The 20,450-nt window shown below is 36.1% G+C and overlaps 1 protein-coding gene across 5 annotated transcripts in view; it reads left to right on the top strand.

Annotated features, from left to right (window-relative positions):
* Positions 1-20,450, top strand: part of BLTP3B (bridge-like lipid transfer protein family member 3B) — a 48,354-nt gene that overhangs the window by 12,112 nt on the left and 15,792 nt on the right. For 2 of the 5 annotated variants that reach the window (XM_015859005.3, XM_015859014.3), the window contains 12 exons: positions 1,351-1,513; positions 2,605-2,643; positions 4,959-5,050; positions 6,443-6,632; positions 7,153-7,293; positions 7,797-7,967; positions 9,569-9,749; positions 11,108-11,191; positions 16,172-16,354; positions 16,452-16,549; positions 18,342-18,483; positions 19,208-19,401. In XM_015859005.3, coding sequence (XP_015714491.2) covers positions 1,351-1,513; positions 2,605-2,643; positions 4,959-5,050; positions 6,443-6,632; positions 7,153-7,293; positions 7,797-7,967; positions 9,569-9,749; positions 11,108-11,191; positions 16,172-16,354; positions 16,452-16,549; positions 18,342-18,483; positions 19,208-19,401 — 1,678 coding nt within the window. Of the gene's footprint in view, positions 1-1,350; positions 1,514-2,604; positions 2,644-3,812; positions 3,923-4,958; positions 5,051-6,442; positions 6,633-7,152; positions 7,294-7,796; positions 7,968-9,568; positions 9,750-11,107; positions 11,192-14,120; positions 14,196-16,171; positions 16,355-16,451; positions 16,550-18,341; positions 18,484-19,207; positions 19,402-19,922; positions 20,051-20,450 lie in introns of those variants that run through there. The other 3 variants (XM_085515392.1, XM_085515396.1, XM_085515400.1) reach the window with 3 other exon arrangements.

Genomic DNA, 20,450 nt, shown 5'->3' with positions numbered 1-20,450 from the left:
TCAAAGCAGCATGTCTGATATTATTTTCAAGTACACCCTGGATAATTTCAGATTTGGTATAATTCATATAAATAAATAATCTTCTAATTGTGAACAGATTTATGTGCTCACCCCTACTGCCAAGTGTATTGATCTTTGAGAGTTCCTCTTTGTGATTAAACTGACAGGTGATGAAATTCTGTAGGTTTTCATGGTGGCCAGCTGAGTCTTTATAGGAGTGGTAAAATGAGATTTTTGGTTTTGTCAGGCTGGGTAAATACAGCTCCAGAGCTTACAATAATGCAGTATAGCAGTTGAACTGAGAAAATTCTTGCCATGTTTCAAGGTGCAGTTGGAAACTGTTAAGAGAAGCTTGCTAGGCTTCTTCACCACCTTCATCCGTCTCTTCCTATCTTAATAAGGATCTCATAGTTTGTATAGAAACTAATCTCTTGAATGGAAGGGACCTGTCTGAGTGGCCCCAGAGCAGTCGGTGTCTTTCAGACAGATGGACCTTTGGTCTCTGCCTAAGGAATATCAGCCCAGGCAGTTTTCAGTGGGAAAAGTCCCAAGTTATAAAGCAAACAGCACTATTTTTGTACTATGTAATCTTCCAAAATTAGACCTGCTCATGAGCAGAAGCAAATTGCCATGGCAGAATGAAGGTGTGGATAAATGTAGCCCATTCTTTTGCTTGTAGTAGGTATAATGCTGTGGTTGTTAAGTTTGTATATCAAGATTGATCTGTCAAGCTTCTAATGCATTACAATCACCATATTTTTGTGTGTCGGTTTTATATTTCTGCATTCATATATAAAAGTTCTTGATTAAATACTGTGATTAAAATAATATTGTAAATGAAACTTTTCATTTTGAAATTTGAATTATATATATACACAGGTAGAAAGTTGCTGTATAAAAACAGCACATTTTTGTTACCCATCCTGAGTGAATTCTCAGTTGTTCCTGCATACTCCAGCAATGATACAGAAGTTTTGAACTTCCTTTTGAAAAGCTGAAGAGTGAAATGGAGTTCTGTGCTAGCTTATATGGCTTAAAATAAGTAGTTAAATATTCTGAGTTAAATGTTTGTTATTCTGGCTGATGGACAGTTAGGAAAACATCGAAAACATCTCGTATTTAATTTTGTTCTTGTAAATGGGGTTGGTGAGATGCAGAAATGCCGAGGGACAAATCAAATGCAAAGATCTGTGGTAATTATGATTTTCTGAGTGAAATAGTATCTAAGATAATGTCTATTCCACCCCACTATACCACCGGGCCGTTCTTGTAAGTGAAGTTGTCAGCTGTATGTGGGACAGCTCTCATTTATGTGTGAGTGGAAGCTTTAAGATGCGTCTTTGTTCTTAGGTTCACCAAAAATCTGTCGCCCGACAAGATCAACCTGAGCACGTTAAAGGGGGAAGGTCAACTGACCAATTTAGAGCTGGATCAAGAGGTGCTTCAAAACATGCTGGATCTGCCAACATGGCTTGCTATAAACAAGGTCTTTTGCAATAAAGCATCCATTAGGGTGAGTATTTTATTACACTGGAGCAGTAGTTAATTCAATCTTTTTTTCCCTTTCTGTCTCTGTAAGCTTTTGAGCAGAAGTATATTAACAGAAAATTGTGGTAAGTACTTGATGAAATTTTAGAGAAAAGCAAAGGTGTTACCAGCTGTAACTGATTCTCACTGATTTTCCTTTGTTGTATAATGACATGAATTACTTACAGAGACAATGACAAAAAGCTGAGATTGCTATTTTATTATTATTTTTTTTTTCATTGCGTAGAATTACTCTATGTTCAGAAATAAAAGCAGAGGTATAATCTTATATCTGCCCATGGTAATTAGTGCTCTTTAACTTACTGTGCTCTTTTTTCATGTTCTATTTCTTCTCTTTCACATTTTTTTTTCTTTCTTTTTATTGTTTTCTCTCTTGATCCTTTCCTATCTCCAAAAATATCTATGAGAGATTCTCATCTCTGTGAGAAATGTGGAAATGCTCTACAAGTGACCAGCGCTGCCTGGTGGCTGCTAAGCATTGAAGCAATGTATATCATCATGTCTCCTAGATTATTCTAGTATGTAAGAAATGAAGCTGTGGGTTGTTGTAACAGAAGTTGTCTTGTGAAATTTTAGGAGTTTGTTAGTCTATATATATTTTTTTTAATTGGAGTTTGTTTTGATTTTTCTGAATGAAGGGAGCTAATGATTTGTCACAGACATCCAGTCATTTGTAGGCCACCAGGATTTTTCTTCCTTTTAAAGGAAAGAATGTGGAAGACAGCATTGCCTTTGCTGATGCTTGACAATCCATTGTTAAAGAAACATATTTTGTTTTGTTCCTGTTTTTCCTCCAGGAGCTAAGTAAATTTTGAAGTTTTATTTCTAACACCTGAGTTATATACGTGTATGTATAGAGTCATAGAATATCCTAAGTATGGAAGGGACTTGTAAGGATCATTGAGTCTAAGTCCTGGCTCCATAAGTTTCTTCTACAGTAAACTTGTTAATTTGAAAGTAATATTATTTTGAGTCCAAGAGTTATAATTCATACACCTAAACCACTATTTTACTGTATCTTTAATATTTACTTTAGAACAATGTTTTCCCTTGCAGATACCATGGACAAAATTGAAAACACATCCCATCTCTTTGGTGAGTTCTGAGATCAGCTCCTAAGTACAGAATACAGAGCAGAATTTATCTCACATATTTGTATCTCTCAAATTGATTCTAGAAGTAGCTGGAACATTGATTGCCACATACTAACTGAACCTCTTCAAGAGGTTTGATACGGTTAACATTAAAAGGATTACTGTAGCAACCTAGGATACAGCTTGTATATTAATAGGATGTAGAAGATGGAAATAGGATTCAAAAACAGAGTAAAGTAAATGCAAGAAATACCATTTGTTTTGTTCTCTATTTTTTTAGCAAGCATGCTGGGAAGTGTCGTTAGCTCGAGAAATAATTTACTTGATGGTGGCTAAACTTTCTTAATTGGATTTGCTTACGAATGAATTGTCCTTTAACAGTTGTGTTTCCTGGACTTGCAGTGAGTTCCTGAATGTGCTTTTAATTCCTCAGCTCTGAATCAGACTCGGAAAAAAACATGTTTTAAATACTTGATGGATTTGCTAGTGACCTAGTTGTAATCCACTGATGTCTGTACTACTTTTCCTGACACACAAAGCTTAAAGCATGGTAATGCTGGAGTGGGATGATTCAACCTCTTGACTGTGAGAGGTGCAACTGCTAAATCAGGAAATTGGCTTAAGCCGTGCTATTCTTAAAGATTACATACCGGCCTATCGTAACAAGGCCTGATTGTTTACTTTGCTTGTTGAGAATTTACCTTAGCAGTCTTTGAGACTGAGATTGTTATCAAGGTCACCTTTCTTACATAAAGTTTCCCTTGAACAAATCTGTTATCTGAAAACTGGTATCAAAAGATGACTGTTCAGTGGTAGATTGTACAACAGGTTTTCTGATTTCTCAAAGAAGACAAATGTAAAGGCCTAAATGTCCACTTTAAGCCCTTTATTACAGCTCTAAATTTTCAGTGTTTTGGCTGAGATATTTTTACTGCCTGAAATCTGATTACCTCTTAAGTAATTTTTCCCAGTTGGCTTCTTTTTTTTTTTTTTTTTTTTTTTTCTTTTTCTTTTTTCCCCTTTCCATAGCTTAGGAGATAGCTAGAGCCCAATTGTCCAGCAAAAGGTGCTTGCTTGGAACTGATTCAGAGTACATACAGTTTCCGGGGGGAATCAATAGTCAGGTATCTATATCCAGGTGTTCTTAGTGTACTTCTACTTGTGTTACAGAGAGTCCTGAAATCAGTGCCCTGCTGCTCTTTACATGAGTCATATAGCAAAGGAAATTCTTCCAGCGGTCTTAATGTAACCTTAAAAGAGTGATCAAACATCCAGAAATGGTAGGATAAACAGAATAAGTCTATTTTCGTCTGTCTCCCTGAAGTAAGGGATTAGTTTTTTCTTTTTTCTGTGTTGTTTTGTAAGGCAGCTTATTCACTGAGGCAGCAGAGAAAATTGGTTTAAGATGTCCAGATTTACCTTTAACAGCTAATATTCCCTCTAAGCGTTGCCATATAGTAAGGTACAAGAAAATACAGAGTAGGAACTTCTGACTTTCAGGTAGCTATTGTTAGTGAGGTTCATGGATAAGAGCAGTGAGGAAAAATGTTTGTGGAGGAAATGTGGAGATAGGCACAGTGGCTATGATAATACAGTGCAGTAGGTAGAGCAGGTTGGCCTGTAAAAAACTGAATTTGAGGACAAAACTTTTCGTATGTTTTGTCTGACTGGAGCGGGAGTAAATGGAGCATTCAGATGAGGTACTAAACAGAATGGGATATTAACTGGCGAGTCTCTAATGAGCTTGAAATGGGAAAAGGATGCAGAGCTATGTGCCTTAAATCAAGAGACATTATCAACAGTAATCATACAAACGTAGATAATGAATGTTGCACTGTAAGTTAGGAGATTACTGGATTTGCTTACTTGCTAGAAATAAATTGTTTTTTGGTGTATTCACTTTCTCTTCTAAATCATTGTTATTATGCAATATGTATAATTTGTGTCCTAGCACTTTTTGTGTTAAAAAGTCACTGTAAGACCAAACATATGGGAAGAAAATCCAAATTAGAGTGCATTAAAGCATGTCACTTTCAAAATTCTCTTTATGAAAATATGTATGATGGGTAAATAATAATTGGAGATCAAGAATTCTGCAACTCAGTGTTAAACTGGGACTACCTGTTAGAACTCTTAAAATATGAAAAATTATATAAACAAGTTGGAAAAAAAAAATCTGGTAATTTGCAAAGGTTTACAGGAAAATGACACTATGAGAAAAGTTTTATGAATCTTCACAAAAAAATTTTCGGTGATTTTGTTCTTCATATGTCAACTTTTCACTTTGTTACCTGTCGTGTCTCCATTTTTCCCAAGTCTTTGGATAAAGTTGTAATGGAAATGAGCACATGTGAAGAGCCACGTGCCCCTAATGGACCCTCTCCTATAGCAACTGCATCAGGACAAAGGTCAGCGACAATCATGACTTGTACTTGATCTAAAAACAATAATCTTATTCTTTTCAAATCAGTGTAGGACACTTTGAAGCCCTGCATCTTCCTGAAGCATATAGTACTGCAGCTGAAACTTTTTGTTACTGATGGGTGGTTTTATGTATGTAGATAGATTGGTTTAATTTCAGATGTAAGCTTGGGATGAACACTTGAACTGTATATGCAGCTTGCTAGAAATGTTTCATTCGAGTGTAACTACTCCATCAAAAATACACTCATTTCATTTGATGTATTTAATTTTCTGACAGCTTACTGTCTTCATTTGGAAAATCTATATAATTTTGGGATGTGTGTGTCTTTATTTTTATCTGATAATCATCATTAGCGTTGTTAGAGTGCTATTCTAAAACTCTAGTTCCTTTGTTTTATCATCCAAATCTTTCTGGAAGATATAATACATGTTATGTAGCCCAAATGTAACATCATTTTTTGTGGAAAATATACCATTACAACAGGTTGTTGTTTTGTTTTTTTTTTTCTCTCCTCCAATCTTTTTATATCCAGATAGATCCATATATGAACATATGTCCAAATATGAGCAGTGATCCATATACAGAGGGAAATTAGTTTGAAAATACAATTGATTTTCTTATTTTAACTTTTGTGTAGCCTCCATCTCTTGGAGAACAGCTTGAAAGTCATTGCCATAGAGATTCTGTGTAGGATGGCAGTTATGAAAAGGAAAAGGAATGAAAAACTGTAAACAAGCAGAAAAAAGTCCAAAGGCAAATAATTTTCAATTCTGAAAAAAAATATTTAAGTAGGAATTTCCATTCACTAATCTAGAATGTTGAGAATGGTTAAGATTTTTATATAAAGGATTAAGAGCAACTGCTTCATCTTTTTCACTACTGGAATAGATGTTGAATTAATCTATTAATTCAACCACATACAATGCCTTTATTTGTAGAATGAATCAAAACAAATACTTTACCTTTTTTTATATATATATATACAAAACTGTATGTTAGTGTTAATAGGTGGTAGAACTAAGCTCACAGAAATTAATACTAGCCAAATTGGAACTGTAAAATAAATTGGTATGAAGAAGGGGTAGTAGAGTAGACTGTTTTCTTGTATAAAAATAAATAAAATCTGTTATAAATACACTAAGTAGCATTAATTGTTCATGGAAATCCATCATTGTCCAAACTATGTTATTAAATGATCATTTTGAGATAGTATGGTGGAGGGGGAATTACTGTTAAGTAAAAGTTGCAACTGGAGAAGAATACATTAGGAACTTGTTTTATGGTTTGCATCATGTTGCATTTCAGCTGTTTAATAAGTACAGTTTGTGTCATTTCATTTGATGCACAGTAAATATGTTTGTATTTCACCTTCTAGTGAATATGGTTTCGCTGAAAAAGTGGTAGAAGGAATTTCAGTTTCTGTGAACTCCATAGTAATAAGGATTGGCGCAAAAGCTTTTAATGCTTCGTTTGAACTTTCCCAATTAAGAATATATAGTGTAAATGCAAACTGGGAACATGCTGACCTGAGATTTACCAGGATACAAGAAGCTCAACGTGGAGAGGTAAATATTTTCTTTAGCTTTTTTAAAATAAATATATTGTTATTGTGGTAGAAGAGGAGGCAGTTGAACTGCAAAGTTGCATGGTTTGGGAAACATATTGTTAGTAGGAATGGAGACACTGCTTTCCGTAACTTCAGCTGTTTTCTAGGAACACAAGGCAGGTGTGAGTCAGATCAAAGGTTATGTCTCAAGCTGCTGCCAAAATTGATGCAAAGTGCAGTGCAAGCTTATGTGATGTTCCACTCCTACATTCTCCAAAACAGTGACTGTTTTAAAATGCGATATGATTGGAAGTCATGTGATGTTCCTGTGACTTTCCGGAGGTAGAGAGTAAGATCAGGTATTAATACCTGTCACCTTTGAGTGGGATAAATGAGTAAAATGTTCTTGTTCTGTTCATATAGCCCTGTGTGGAGGATGTCTTTGTGTCTATTGATATATGCACACACGGGCACATTCTGTGGTAGAAGTAAACTTTCATATTCCATAAATGTCTTTTTGTCTTTGTCTCTTTTTAAAGGTGTTGACTTTTAAAGAAATCAATTGGCAGATGATCAGAATAGAAGCGGATGCGATTCAGAGTTCCAAGCATGAAATCATGAGTGCTCCAGTTCGACTCATTACGAATCAATCAAAAATTAGGGTCACACTTAAAAGAAGGGTAAACATGAAAAGTTTGAAATCATTCATTATTTTATGAATTAATATTTAACTCATAATTTCCATGCACATATACGTAGTAAATATTTTTAGTCCATATAAAGTGTGGAATTCTGTAAATTTTTAATGTCTTTAAGACTATAAACACAAGTAGTTTTGCTGGAAGAATTTAAAGTTAAGGAACTTGCACAGGTTCTACTAATAAAACTATTTGATCTCCAGAGCTTTAGTTATGCATTTTGCTTCACTTCTGTAGATTCAGGCTGTATTTGTATTCCTTACAGTTAAATAACCAGTTTAGTATTCAGTGCATGTGACATAAGGAAAAAGTGAGGCATAACTATGGATTCCTTTGTATATCATAGAAATCTTTTAATTAGTAGGAGATGTAACACAAAATATTTTAAATCATATTCAGTATGCAATGTATTTTTCAGGAACTTTGGGGTTTTAGACAACCTTTTTTGTCATTTGATATTTGAAACTCAAATTTTTATCCTACAGCTAAAGGATTGTAATGTAGTGGCATCAAAACTGGTTCTGATTCTGGATGACTTGTTGTGGGTTTTAACTGATTCCCAGTTGAAAGCCATGGTGCAGTATGCCAAATCTCTTAGTGAAGCCATAGAGAAATCAGCGGAACAGAGAAAAAGCTTGGCTACTGAAACAGCACAGGTATGAGGCATGTTTTAAAATGCAGTACAGCGTGGTCAATAGATTTTTGATAATGCAAGTTTATTCATTTTCATTCCACCGCATATCCTGAATTACATTAGAAATGATCAAAATAGTATAAAATACACTTTATTTTACAAGGTTTTGTGTACTGATGTCAGTTATGGGAAGGAAAATTTGCCTATCCATGTACAGAGTAGTTTGACTTCTGTTTTACTTAACAATTGATTATTTAGTAAACTTGTTCTCAAAATATGTTCTGGTTAATAATTAAAAAAAGAAATTTGAGAGACACCAAGGTAATCTCAGTGTGTAGTTAGTTGTGCTTATGTAATGGTTTAAATTGTTTTCATGGTACTGAAATACTAGGATTTAATAAGAGCTTTCCTTCTTACAGTTGTCTTGCTGGAACACATAGTGAAAGATAATTCTACTTTTAACATACATGTGCTGACATAGGTGTGATATTTGTGCTGTGTGTAAGATAGTCATACATAACACTTTGTCATCTTTCAGGTGACAACATAGAGCAGACTAGACCAATGAGGCTTTGTTCATGAGTGTTGTGGGAGGGATCTCTTATCTGTGAAGAAACAGCAGGAATACACTGATAAATAATAGTTCTATGAGAACAATTAAGTACTAAGAACAATAGAACCATAGAATTGCCAAGGTTGAAAAAGACCTCCAATATTCAACCATCTACCTGCCACCAATATTTCCCCAGTAGATCTTGTCCCTTAGTACAATGTCTAAACATTTCATCAACGCCTCCAGAGACTCCAATCTGAGTCAGTAATTTCTGTAACAACCTTCACCACAGAATATATATATATTTCTTCTGATGCATCTGTCTGGTATTTCATCCCTCTCATCTTTCTATTTTGTGGGTGCTGCTTAGCTGTGCAGATTCACTGGTGGAAGAAATTATTGGACTTATAAGCAAGCAACTTCTTTACCAGGAGGAAATTAATCTAAAGACTAGAGTGCAAAGGTTGTGTGAAGAATAGTTGAACGTGAGCTTGTAGAATCTCATCCTATAAAACTAGCGTACTATAATGCATACTTCAATACTTATGGTGGTTCTGATGACTTGCAGAGTGATTTGATGATTCAGCTACAGCAATCATGCAGCTGCTACTGAGCAGGGAGATCCTGATCGTTCAATTCTCTGTACCTACATCTTACCAATTCCCTTACCCTGGTGGTAGCTCGTGTTTGACCATATAGTGATGTAGTTGGGGTAACTAAATGAGTAGAAATGAAGTGGATGTTTTTCTGCTAGTTTAGTTTCCTGAACAGCTTGCAGCAAAATATAGAGAAGTACCAGTGCTGCAGTCATCAGGGTGTAAAAGACATGGGGGAAGGGAAATATGGGGCATGAATCATCATTGCATCTTTGTGACACTTAGCCAATATTTCAACTTAGCTGTATTCTAAAACAGTACTCGTAAATTAAAGTAATGATTCAAAGTGTTCATATATGATGTGGATATTTCTTTATTTAAAGGATTTGTTTTAGGTAAGAAAAATATTGTGGTGGTTTTATGCTTGATGGGAAGAATAAAGTTCTATGCACTGATATAACTAATTATTTTCAGAGCTCTGCTCCTGCGCCCAGCTCTCAGCAGGTGAAAGCGCACCAGACTGCAGCAGCACCTGATCAAAATGATGCAATAGTAAAACTGTTCAATGATTTTGATGTTAAGGAAACTTCTCATCACTTAGTAATCTCCCACTTGGACCTACATATATGTGATGACATCCATTCTAAAGAGAAAGGTAACTATTTTATTTATGTATTTATTTTACATAACGTGCCTGTGAACCATAATAGTCCTTAGGAAAAATTTTAAAGAATCCATTAATGTTAATGAATGGTTTTTATTTTAGAGTAATTGTCATCTTGTGTCTCCAGACACATCTAACATTGGCTAGATACCTTTGTCAAGACAATGTTTCATTATTAAGTGCAACTGTTTTAGAATAAATGTAAAAAAAAATAATAATAATAATAATAATAATTCACAAAACCCACAAACACTTGCTAACAGTACAGGTAGCTTCAGTTCTTTTCGTGTCTTCTAGAAACTGATTTTGTTTCTGCTAATTTACCTTTACACGCAAGCTTTGCTGGGTTCTCAGGAATGATGTGGCAGTAGCACTCTGGCTTGAGAGAGTCACTGTGAAACCTGCTTGAGTAATATTCCTTATAAAATACAGATAGTTTAGACTAATAAAAAAGCAGCCCTCTCTGTTACTTCCATTTTAGGATGTTCTGCGATTGAGAAGAATGAAACAATATTCTGATTTTTCTGTAGCCCATGTACTTCATTAATGAGAGTTTATTGTAGTGGACCATATTTATACTCAGGAAAAAACATTACATTTTTCATGCCTTTTAAAGTGATCAGAAGAGGATGCTATATCAGTGTTAAGGATATGGGTAGTTTATGGAACATGTATTAGGGGATAAAAGGTCCACTGAAAAAGAGAGAGAAATATATAGAACTTAGTGAGTGTATTTCCCTGATTGTGAGACAGCAGCAGGACATAAGGCTCTCTGCCTAGAAACAGATGCATCTCCTATGTCTGCTTAAGCAGGAATTTATTGTTCCTGTCAATATATATATATTTTATTATATTTTATTATATACATATCCTCTATATTTTTTGCTATGAATTTTTAAATTTAATAGTGGAAAAATCAGAACTGAACGTTCAGAAACTTTCTTCACTGCAATAATATCTTGTCAGATAAAAAAAGATTATATTTTTCAGTATTCTGGAAAGTCAGCCTGTTCTCTTTGAATTACTGATCATAGTCTTCAATGTAAAAAGTTTTCATTCAAGAGAACTTCAGGTGGGTGTATACAAAGATATGCATTTACTTTTTGGTAGCCTTCAAAGCAATATGCAGTTGTTATTAATGACTGAATACAGAACATGGAGTTCTTTTCTACAAAGTGACCTATAGAAAGCAGCAAAGACCACCTGAATGAAAATTTTGACAGAGATTAGTGAGGTTGTAGTGAGAGCTAGTAGAAGTAGTAGCTGTTAAGCGTTTCAGAGAGTGCATGAACATGAGAATTACCATGCTAAATGTAAGGTTTGCACAGCAGCATTGCTTTATTTTGCAGATTCAAATAGACGTGTAACAGGAGGAGCCATGCAGCTTTCTTTCAGCTATTTAACGGTGGACTATTACCCATTTCACAAAGCAGGTATGAACATTTTGTGCATTGCCTGTAACTGTAACTAAGTAGCTAAAATACTAACAACAACAAGAGCAACAAAAGAAGTATATGTATAAGGCATGGATAATAAGGTTGTAAACACTTGAATTTTATACCTTCTACATACAAGATAAAACAACAAAAGCAACAACTTGAAACAAATTTAATTCCTGTAAATGAGCTGTTCTGTGCCAAAAAGTTTTGCAGTTCACTTATTTGTTTGGCCAACAAAATGATGTTTACACATTTCTGACATGGAAAGGATTGTTTTGACAGCAGAAGGCAGTACAACAGATTGAGAATTTGCTAACTGGGTATCTAAAGGAGTCAGTTGCAGCCTTTTAATACAGTAGACTTCTTTCTATATAGAAGTCTATGATTTTGTGGTCATTTATGAACAATGGTCATTTGTGTTTTGTTTTGTATTTTAACTTTGCTAAACAAGAATGCTAGTGTGTAGAGAGGCAGTTGTGCAGCCTTTGTTAAGTTTCTTAGGGAATTGTTATTGAACAGATGTTTCCAATTTCCAGCCAAGCATTTCTTACAGATCACTTCTTGTAAATGTGTTTTTCAGAAATCTGAAAAAAAATAATAATTCCAGCAGCTAGTAACAAAGAAGAGATGAAAGTAATCTGCTTCTGAACTTGAGGTCAAATTCAGTTCAGCAGAGGAAGTTCAGTTGCTTTGGAGTGATATCCATATGCATTAATAACATGAACTAGCAGTAGCTTGCTGCAGGTCCTTGTTACCTATGGTTGTGAATGGAATCCTGTGATGTTGATATATTTCATTCATAAGTGGTTCCTACTATGCTTAGGTGAGAACCTAATCTCACTACTTACACTTTCTGTGAGAACTCTAAGAAAACCTAGAAGATGGGAAATAAATAATAATTATAGTATAGTATAGTCCTAAAAATTGAAATCAGCCCTTCTGGAAGAAGCCCTTAATAAAAGAAGCTCAGATTTTTGTTTGCTTTTGACCACAGTAGGACCAAAGGGAATTTGAGGCATAATTGTCATAAGGCAAACTTGTAATCCATTGAGTATCAATCCTTCCAGCAATTAGCCTTTGATAATACTCAAGGCAAGTGAAACAGGATTGGGACCATTAACTGTAGTCATTGAAGCACAAGCCAGACTGTTGTTAGACTTTTTATTTTTAAAGCTGTCTGTGCAGCAGTCCATCTCTTAATTTGTCCTTCGAGAATTGCTCTGGACAAATTGCTTGTAGCAGCTCTGTTATCTATGCAGCTGATGGGCTGCTGGTTGACAATCAGAGAAAGCTAATGCTTTGCTATGATGCAGGACATTTTGCAGTCCAAGGAATTCTTAATCAAGCTGATATATTGAGACAATACGAAAAATAAGGTAGTATTATCATCCAGCATAAGCAGCAATAAATTCAGATGGTGTCAATATCAGTGCAGGACCCAGTAAAATGCTGTTTTCTTGCTACAGTTTGACTAATCTCTTCACTTTGTTACAGATAAATGTGGCTGTGATATCTCCATGTATAGAATTGTCGAGTAATTGAAGGTGGAAGGGAATTCTAGGGGATGTTTAGCCCCATCTTCTATCGCTCAACTAAAGCCAGGTTACCTAAAGTAAATTGCCTGGGATTGTGTTTAGTTAGGTTTTGAATAACTTCAAGGATAGAGCCTATACAGTTTCCCCAATTAACTTAATCCTGTGTTTAGTTAGCCTGACAATAGGAAAGCTTTCGTATTGTTTTGGTGGGGTATTTCAGTTTATGCTTCTTGCTTCTTGTCCTATTAGGGGGTACTACTGAGAAGAAGCCATCTTCTTTACTTCCTTCCATCAGGTACTTGTTCACACTGGTGAGATCTTTTGAGCGTTCTTTTGTCCAGAATGAACAGTTCCAGCTATCTCAAATTTGCCTTGTCTGAAAGGTGTTCCGGTCTCTTAAGCAAGTTGTAACCTTTTCTGGATTTCTTCCAGTAAGTCTGTGATCTCCTGGTACTGGGGAGCCTAGAACTGTGAACCAGGCACTGTAGATACGGTCTCACTAGGGCTGAGCAAAAGGCAGAAATCGTTACTCTTGAGCTGCTGGGAGTGTTTTTCCTAAACAGTCCTAGATACTGTTGGCTTTGCTTGCCCCAAGGACATGTTGCTTGTTCGTGTTCAGCTTATTGTCCGCCAATCTTCCTAGGTCTCTTTCTGCAAAGCTTGTTCCTAGCTGGCTGTGTCCTAACCTGTACTGTTGAATCGGAGTATTCCTGTCCAGGGCTTGGATTTCTCTTTTTTTGAACTTGCTCTTAGTTTTTGTACCATCTGCAAAGCTGCAATCTGTGCTACCATCCAGGTCATGAATGAACTTACGTTAGCCCCAGTGATGACCCTTGAGTACACCTCCACTGACTCCCTCCAATTGAACTTCATACTGTTGATCCTAACATTTTGAAATCAGTTTAGCTACTTCTCTAGTCTATGCTTCAGCATTTTGTCACTGAGCATGTTACAGGACAGTGTTGAAAGCCTTGCTAAAGTCAAGGTGGGCAGTATCAGCTGTGTGTTCCTCATCTACCAAGCCATTCATCTAGAAGACAGTAGAGTTCATGAGGCATGACTTCCCTTTCATAAATTCATGTTGACTAGTCCCAATCACCTTCCTTTCCTCAGTGTGTTTTGAAATAGTTTTTAGGGATGTTTGCTCTTTGGCCTTCCCAAGAATTGGGGCTGACTAGCCTCCTTTTGTTCTATTACTTAAAGATAGGAGTAATGCTTTTTTCCAGTCCTTTGGAACCTGTCTTGATCACCAGTCATTGGTAGCCTTTCAAAAATGATTTGAAATATCTTCCCCATGACATTAGCCAATTTTCTCAGCTCTCATATGCATCTCTTCAGGATCCCATGGACTTGTATGTGTCTGATCTATTTAAATGTTTCCTAGATTATTGCTCCTTTGCTGAGGGGAAGACTTCCTTGCTCCTAACTTCCACATTGGTCTCAGGGACCTGGGAGTTCAGAAGGTAAGTGCTAGTAGTGAAGGCTGAAGCAAAGAAGACACAGGGTACCTCTGCTTTCTGCATGTGCCTTGTCACCAGGTCCCCTACTCAGTTAAGCAGCAAGCCCAAGTGTCCACTAGCCTTCCTTTTGCTGCTGGTACACTTGTAGAAATGTTTCTTTTTGCCTTTCATGTCTCACCACATATCATGTCAACCTACGAGGTCAGCTTTGGCATTCCTATCCTCGTCCTCTGTATTCTTTCTGGATTACCTGATGCTGCTTTCACTTCTTATATCCTTCCTTTTTTTGTATTTGAAATTAGCTCCTAGCTCACCCACAGAAGCCTCTAGCTACTTGTGTTTGATTTCCTGCTTTTCAAGGAGGGCCATTCTTGAGCTTGGAATTGATTCTTGGATATCCACTAGCTCTCCATGAAATACCATGAAATTAACTTAAGTACACCAGTCCGCCTTCTCAATGTCCTGGGTTGTTATTCTTCTGTTTGCCTTGTCCAAAGGGTGCCTTGCAGTGTCCATGATTGGATAGTCTAGGAGATGTCCACCACGTTGTCATCCATATTGGTCTGCCCTGACCTGTATTCTCTGAATTGGCTGATCATCCATACCAAGGCAGAACTCCATGCATTCCTGCAGCTCTTATAGTAGGAGAAGGTCCCCATTCTTTCCTTCTCAGTCTGCTCATCCTAAAGAACTTGTGTCAGTCCTTTGCAGCATTTCACTTTTATGTGCTGTATCACCACATTTCTGTGGTCCCAGTGAGATCGTAGCCCTTCAGCTGCATGCTGATCTCTAATTCCACCTGCTCCCCTGTGCTCCTCATGTGCATATGTTAGTATACAGGAACTTCAGAGCGACACCACCCATCCTGACTTTCCAGAAGTGTATGAGACCTTTCCCTCTGATGCTGTTGTCCTGTAGTTGTGTACAGATGTTTGAGGTGACCCCACTTTATCCCTGTTTTGGAAAAACACAGCTTCATGGACTTGAATTTAATGTACCTCTGCCTTCTTGCACTCTTGTTGTTTTCTTCCCTCTTCTTTCTTAGGTAGAAAGATAGAAATAACCATCAGAAAACACTACAGGGCAGGCGGATGGGGTGAAATGTCATCCCTTGTGGTACATTTCTCTGTTGCAGTGCCTTCCATGTAGAAGTCTTCACATTCAGACTCAAAATGAAATATTTTTCCCCAAGTCATTTTCCTGTTTTAATACCAGCCATTTTTATTCATCTCCAGTGTTAGTTCAAAATGAAGCAAATTTTCACATGCTGATATTTGAAGAACAGTGCATCACACTTGGTAGAAGTTAATTGTATTATGCACTTATTACTGAACAGATTAGTAGTCTGTATTTACAGAGTCTGTTAGAAGAGCTCTCAGTTTCTTTCAGTTGTTTAAATGCTTTATCAATAAAAAATGTCAGGAATGAAATATTTTTTTATTTTTAAGGCTGTGTCTTATTGTGCATATCTTCTTGGTTGCATGCCATAAATGTGCCAGAGAAACAAAACTAACAGTACACTTCTGAAAAGAGACCAGCAACAACTTTGTACTAAAGTTTTGGTGGTAAAATTAAGATAAGAAAGAGTGAGTATGGGAATGTTTTCCTGTTACTAGCTCTCACCCTTTTTTTCCTGAAACAGATGGTTTTGTTTGCATCTTCTGACATCAGAAATCAACATGTCAGCAAATTTCTCTGGACTAGAAATTCCAGTGTTTTTCAGCATTAGTTAGTGGTGTTAAAAGATAGGTAGCGATATTAAGTCATTTTATGAGTGAATTTATGAAGCTGCGTGACTTGCTTTTTATGCAGTATATAACTTGTTATAACATCTGTTTTAACTTCTATTATTCTGTAATTCCAGCACACAAAGGGATTATATTTTGAATAAGGATTAATAGTGAAGTAGTGAAAATTTGTTACACAGTTAGAAGCTTGTTTGCATATGAAATGAATTAATATTTTCCTCTTGTTTTCAGGAGACAGCTGCAATCACTGGATGCACTATAGTGATGCCACTAAAGCCAGAAGTGGGTGGGCCCAAGAGTTATTAAATGAATTCAAAAGTAATGTTGAATTGCTTAAGCAGGCTGTGAAGGATCAAGGTGTAGGTTCTCCTGACTCATCACCACCTGCTGTATCTCCTCAAAAGCCACAAACAGGTACTTTGCTTGTATCGCTAATGGTCTAATTCCATTAACTATTAAAACTATCCTGAAGATGGCTGTTGTTTTCATTGATTCCACCACTTTCCTACAGGCAAGGAACAGACACTGAAAGGAACTTCCCAGCAGCCAAAGGGCAAACTGATGTCTAGTCCTGTTGTGGTTAGACTTGCGGATTTCAATATATATCAGGTATGCTTCCTTAATCTTAGAGACCTGGCACTACTTTGACATCGACTGCTATGTAAATATATTTTTTTTCAGGGAGAGATCCAAAGTCCATTGAAATTGACTAGAAGTCTTTCCATTCATTACTGGATTAGACCATCATGGACTGACTTCTACTTTGTTAAAATTGGTGGATATTTCATTACTGACTTAGTAGGTAACTTATCACAATTATGTTTCAGGTGCAATTCCTGCCATACCTCAAATCCTGACGCTCTCACCCTTCATTGTTCTTTCTTAGTTACCCAGAATTTTAATGTGTTCTTCTTTTTTTTTTTAGTTTTTTCATGCTTCTCTTACTGCTATCTTTTTCGAAGTGCATAGGTTTTCTTTTTGTTTGTTTTTGTTTTTATGAAATGTTAAATGAAGGTTTTTATTGTTCTTCAACACCTCTTTCACCCAGTGAAATTCTGAGTATTCTTTAACCATTATTTTTTTATTTGTTTCAGTTAGCAGTTTTAGTCACTTGTTTATGGTGCAGACAAGGCAACTGGAGAAGGAATATAATGGTGGAATTATAGTAGTATTGGAGGACCTACTCCAAATTTCAGATCGTAACAAAAATGCCACTAGTGTGTTCCCTTAGTCACTGTTACTTCTCCTTGCTCTTGTTCCTGTTTCCAGGGCTTTTAGCTCTATCATTTCTGGTAGTGTAGGACGTTGGAGCTTGCTTCCAGGAGCCTTCATCTGGGTTTCAAGTGTTTTTATAATATCACTTTGTACTGTCAGTGTTTTCTTTTGTCTTCTGCTCTTCAGATGCTTGTTGTCTTCTCCTTCCTACACAGCTACCTTTTCAGTGTTTTAAATGTCATTTATTCTATACAATTTACAAAAAGCTGTTTTCCTGGATAGACCTATCTGTGCCATTACTTTAAATCTGTATTAATACAGAGATATTTGCAATTTGAAAACAGCTATGTGGAGTGAAGCAGGCTTATAAAGGTTATCTATTTATTATTTCCAGTGAAAATAATACAAATAGATCATCATACATTCAATACTAAAAACTTGTCTAACTTTAGATTAGCAGCGAGACCTGCAAAGTGTTGGATGAAAGTGCTCTGTTTTGGAAGTGTATGTTTTTAACTGTGGTGTGTTTAATGAAATTTTGAGTCAAATATGTATCACAGTGTGACCTCTTCCTTGATTCTTCCTTGATGGGAAGAAAATAGAAATGGTAGGTTTTTGTTCTGGGATGTTTTGATTCTCCTGTAGAGTAGACCTCTGGACACAGCTGAACTTATGCATCCCTGCTAGGAACATGCTGAACAGCTTGCTTAGCAGTATGCAGTCCACAGTTGGCCCACATGCTGGAATTTGTCCTTTTAGAAGTGCAAGGACATTATAACACTTTTGGTTAACAAATTTATCTAACTTATCCTATGTCATCTAGATATGGTATGCTTTTGGAGAGCTGGTATACAAATATGCCATGTTCTAACCTAATTGCTTATATAGAAACTGTAGCATTTCCAATAAACCCAGTTTACTCTAGGCTTCTACTGAATGCCTTTGAAAGTGACCTGCTTCACAAGAATGAGAGATCAGGCACCATTAATGCTACATAGTTTTCTTGTGCAGTTCTTGTATGCAGACTCTTTCTATTACAAGGCAAATATTTCTTGTTTTGGCTTCATGGAGCTGCAGGTCTACATATGAGAGCAGTAGAATGTTACCCGCTAGGGGGAAAGCTTTGCAGCCACATCTGCTTAATTAATATGAAATGTAATGTATTAATGAAGTTAATCTTCTGCAGGTCTCAACGGCGGATCAGTGTCGTTCTTCCCCTAAAACTTTGGTCTCTTGCAATAAGAAGTCACTTTATCTCCCACCAGAAATGCCAGCTATTCATATTGAATTCACTGAATATTACTATCCAGATGGAAAGGACTTTCCTAGTAAGATACATATTTTTCTGTATCAATATATAAATCTTGTATGTAATTTTCACCTTTATGAAGCTTAATATTGATTCCAGGTTGACGATCAAAAATAGTTAATGTTTTGGTTTTTTTTTAAATGAATAGAACACAACACTGCTTCATTTCTACTCCTCAAAAATCCCTATAAATACTGGCTTTTGCAGACATTGTTTACTAAGTCTGAAAACACATGTAATGTTTTTACTGAGACATTACTCATTCTTCATCATACACTGTTTCTGTAGTTACACTGCCTGGCTATATAAAAGCTCAAACTACCGTAGTTATATCTAAGATGCAAAGAAAGATTTGCAGGAGCTGATTTCATTTAGGGAGTGTTACGGGCTGTCCCTGTTCCATATTACAGAAATGTCAGTGGTTTTCTTGGGGATGGAACATGAGGGCAGCAAATCTCCTTGGTCCTGCCCTTCTTTGTTAATCAGGACATCTTCCTCCTCTCATCTGATTTCATTGTAGCTTAGTAATTTAAAGTCAAAAATTCAATTTGTTGCTTCGGGTGAGGGAAAGGAATATCACTTTAAGCACCCCCTATCCAAAAGCGTGGGTTTCTGTTACTCTGATGTAAAATACAAATGAAAATAGGACTCTGTGTTTAGTTTAAAGAAAACAACAAACGAAACTCACAAAACCTCTTAATGTTTTGTGTGTTCTAATGATTTTGTTTATTCTTCTCTTTTAGTTCCTTGCCCAAATTTGTATGGCCAGCTGAATGCTTTACAGTTCACCCTGGATGAGAGAAGTATTCTTTGGCTAAACCAGTTTGTATTGGATTTGAAACAGAGTCTCATTCAGTTCATGGCCATGTACAAGTTAAATGACAATTCAAAATCGGATGAACATGTTGATGTCAGAGTTGATGGACTAATGTTAAAGGTATAATGCTGTTGCTGAGGGATTTTGAGGTTCTTTGGAAGAAAATACTTTTACTCTGAAAAGTTATTAGCCATGGAGCTTAAGGAATAAATGAACAAACAACCCATGCAGCAAACTGCATTGCTCTAGGAAAACTATGTGTATATGATTTGAAGGCATGCTTCTTTCTTGGTACTAATTCATCTATGTCCTGTGGATTTATTTTATTTTATTTTTTGTTCCCTTTTAGTTGAAGATCCAAATTGAGACTATTAACAAAAAATATTTCATTATACTTATTTCATTGTGTTCAGTAAAGCTTACACTGCAAAAGAAAAAAAAAAACAACTTGATGACTAATATTAAAATAACTACATTAAAATAGCAAAAACCTCATGTTTGCAAGGGACATTCCTTGTTCCTCTGGTTGTAGTATATCAGAGCTCTTTTGTCTTATTAGAGAATGTCTAGGGTAAAGAAACTACTCCATCTGAAAGCGTTTGTCCTTCTCCAAAACCCACTTTTACCATTTTCTGTTTCACAGTGGCCTTTTGCTGTAGTTCAGGTACAGAAGTCTGTTCTCTGCATGTTTATTCCAGAAGAATGGCATTAGATTTTATAGCTGTACATCAGCTTTTTGTCTTCCTTGTCATCTTCTTTGAAAGCGAAGGTTTGTCAAGCCATCAGTTTTTTGTGTCTTTTTTTTTTTTTTTTTTTTTTTTTTTTCCTTGCTTGATTTGCACTAGGTATCTGCTTCCAAGGTTCAGGGGTGAAAAAAACATCTTTTCAATAATGTCCACAGGAGAGATTTCAAGGGTTCTAAAATTCTAGCAGCTTATGGAAAGATTGTTGCCTTCCTAAGGCTCTAAGTGTATGTTTAAATAGATCTCTAAAAGGGTGTGATGAAGTGGTGCTGAATGAAAAGATTATTGAGGGCTAACAACCAGTCATCTACAAATACAGATTGATAAAATATTTAATGACTGTATGTAAAGCCCACTAAACTAAGAGAAGGTAGAACTGAAGTACCCATAAATTCCTCAAACTCTGATTCATACTATTTATTTAAT

The sequence above is a fragment of the Coturnix japonica genome, chromosome 1, assembly GCF_054131305.1.
Source record: "Coturnix japonica strain WE chromosome 1, WE-NBRP24, whole genome shotgun sequence".
NCBI lineage: Eukaryota > Metazoa > Chordata > Aves > Galliformes > Phasianidae > Coturnix > Coturnix japonica.
This window is presented reverse-complemented; position numbering and strand designations above follow the sequence as displayed.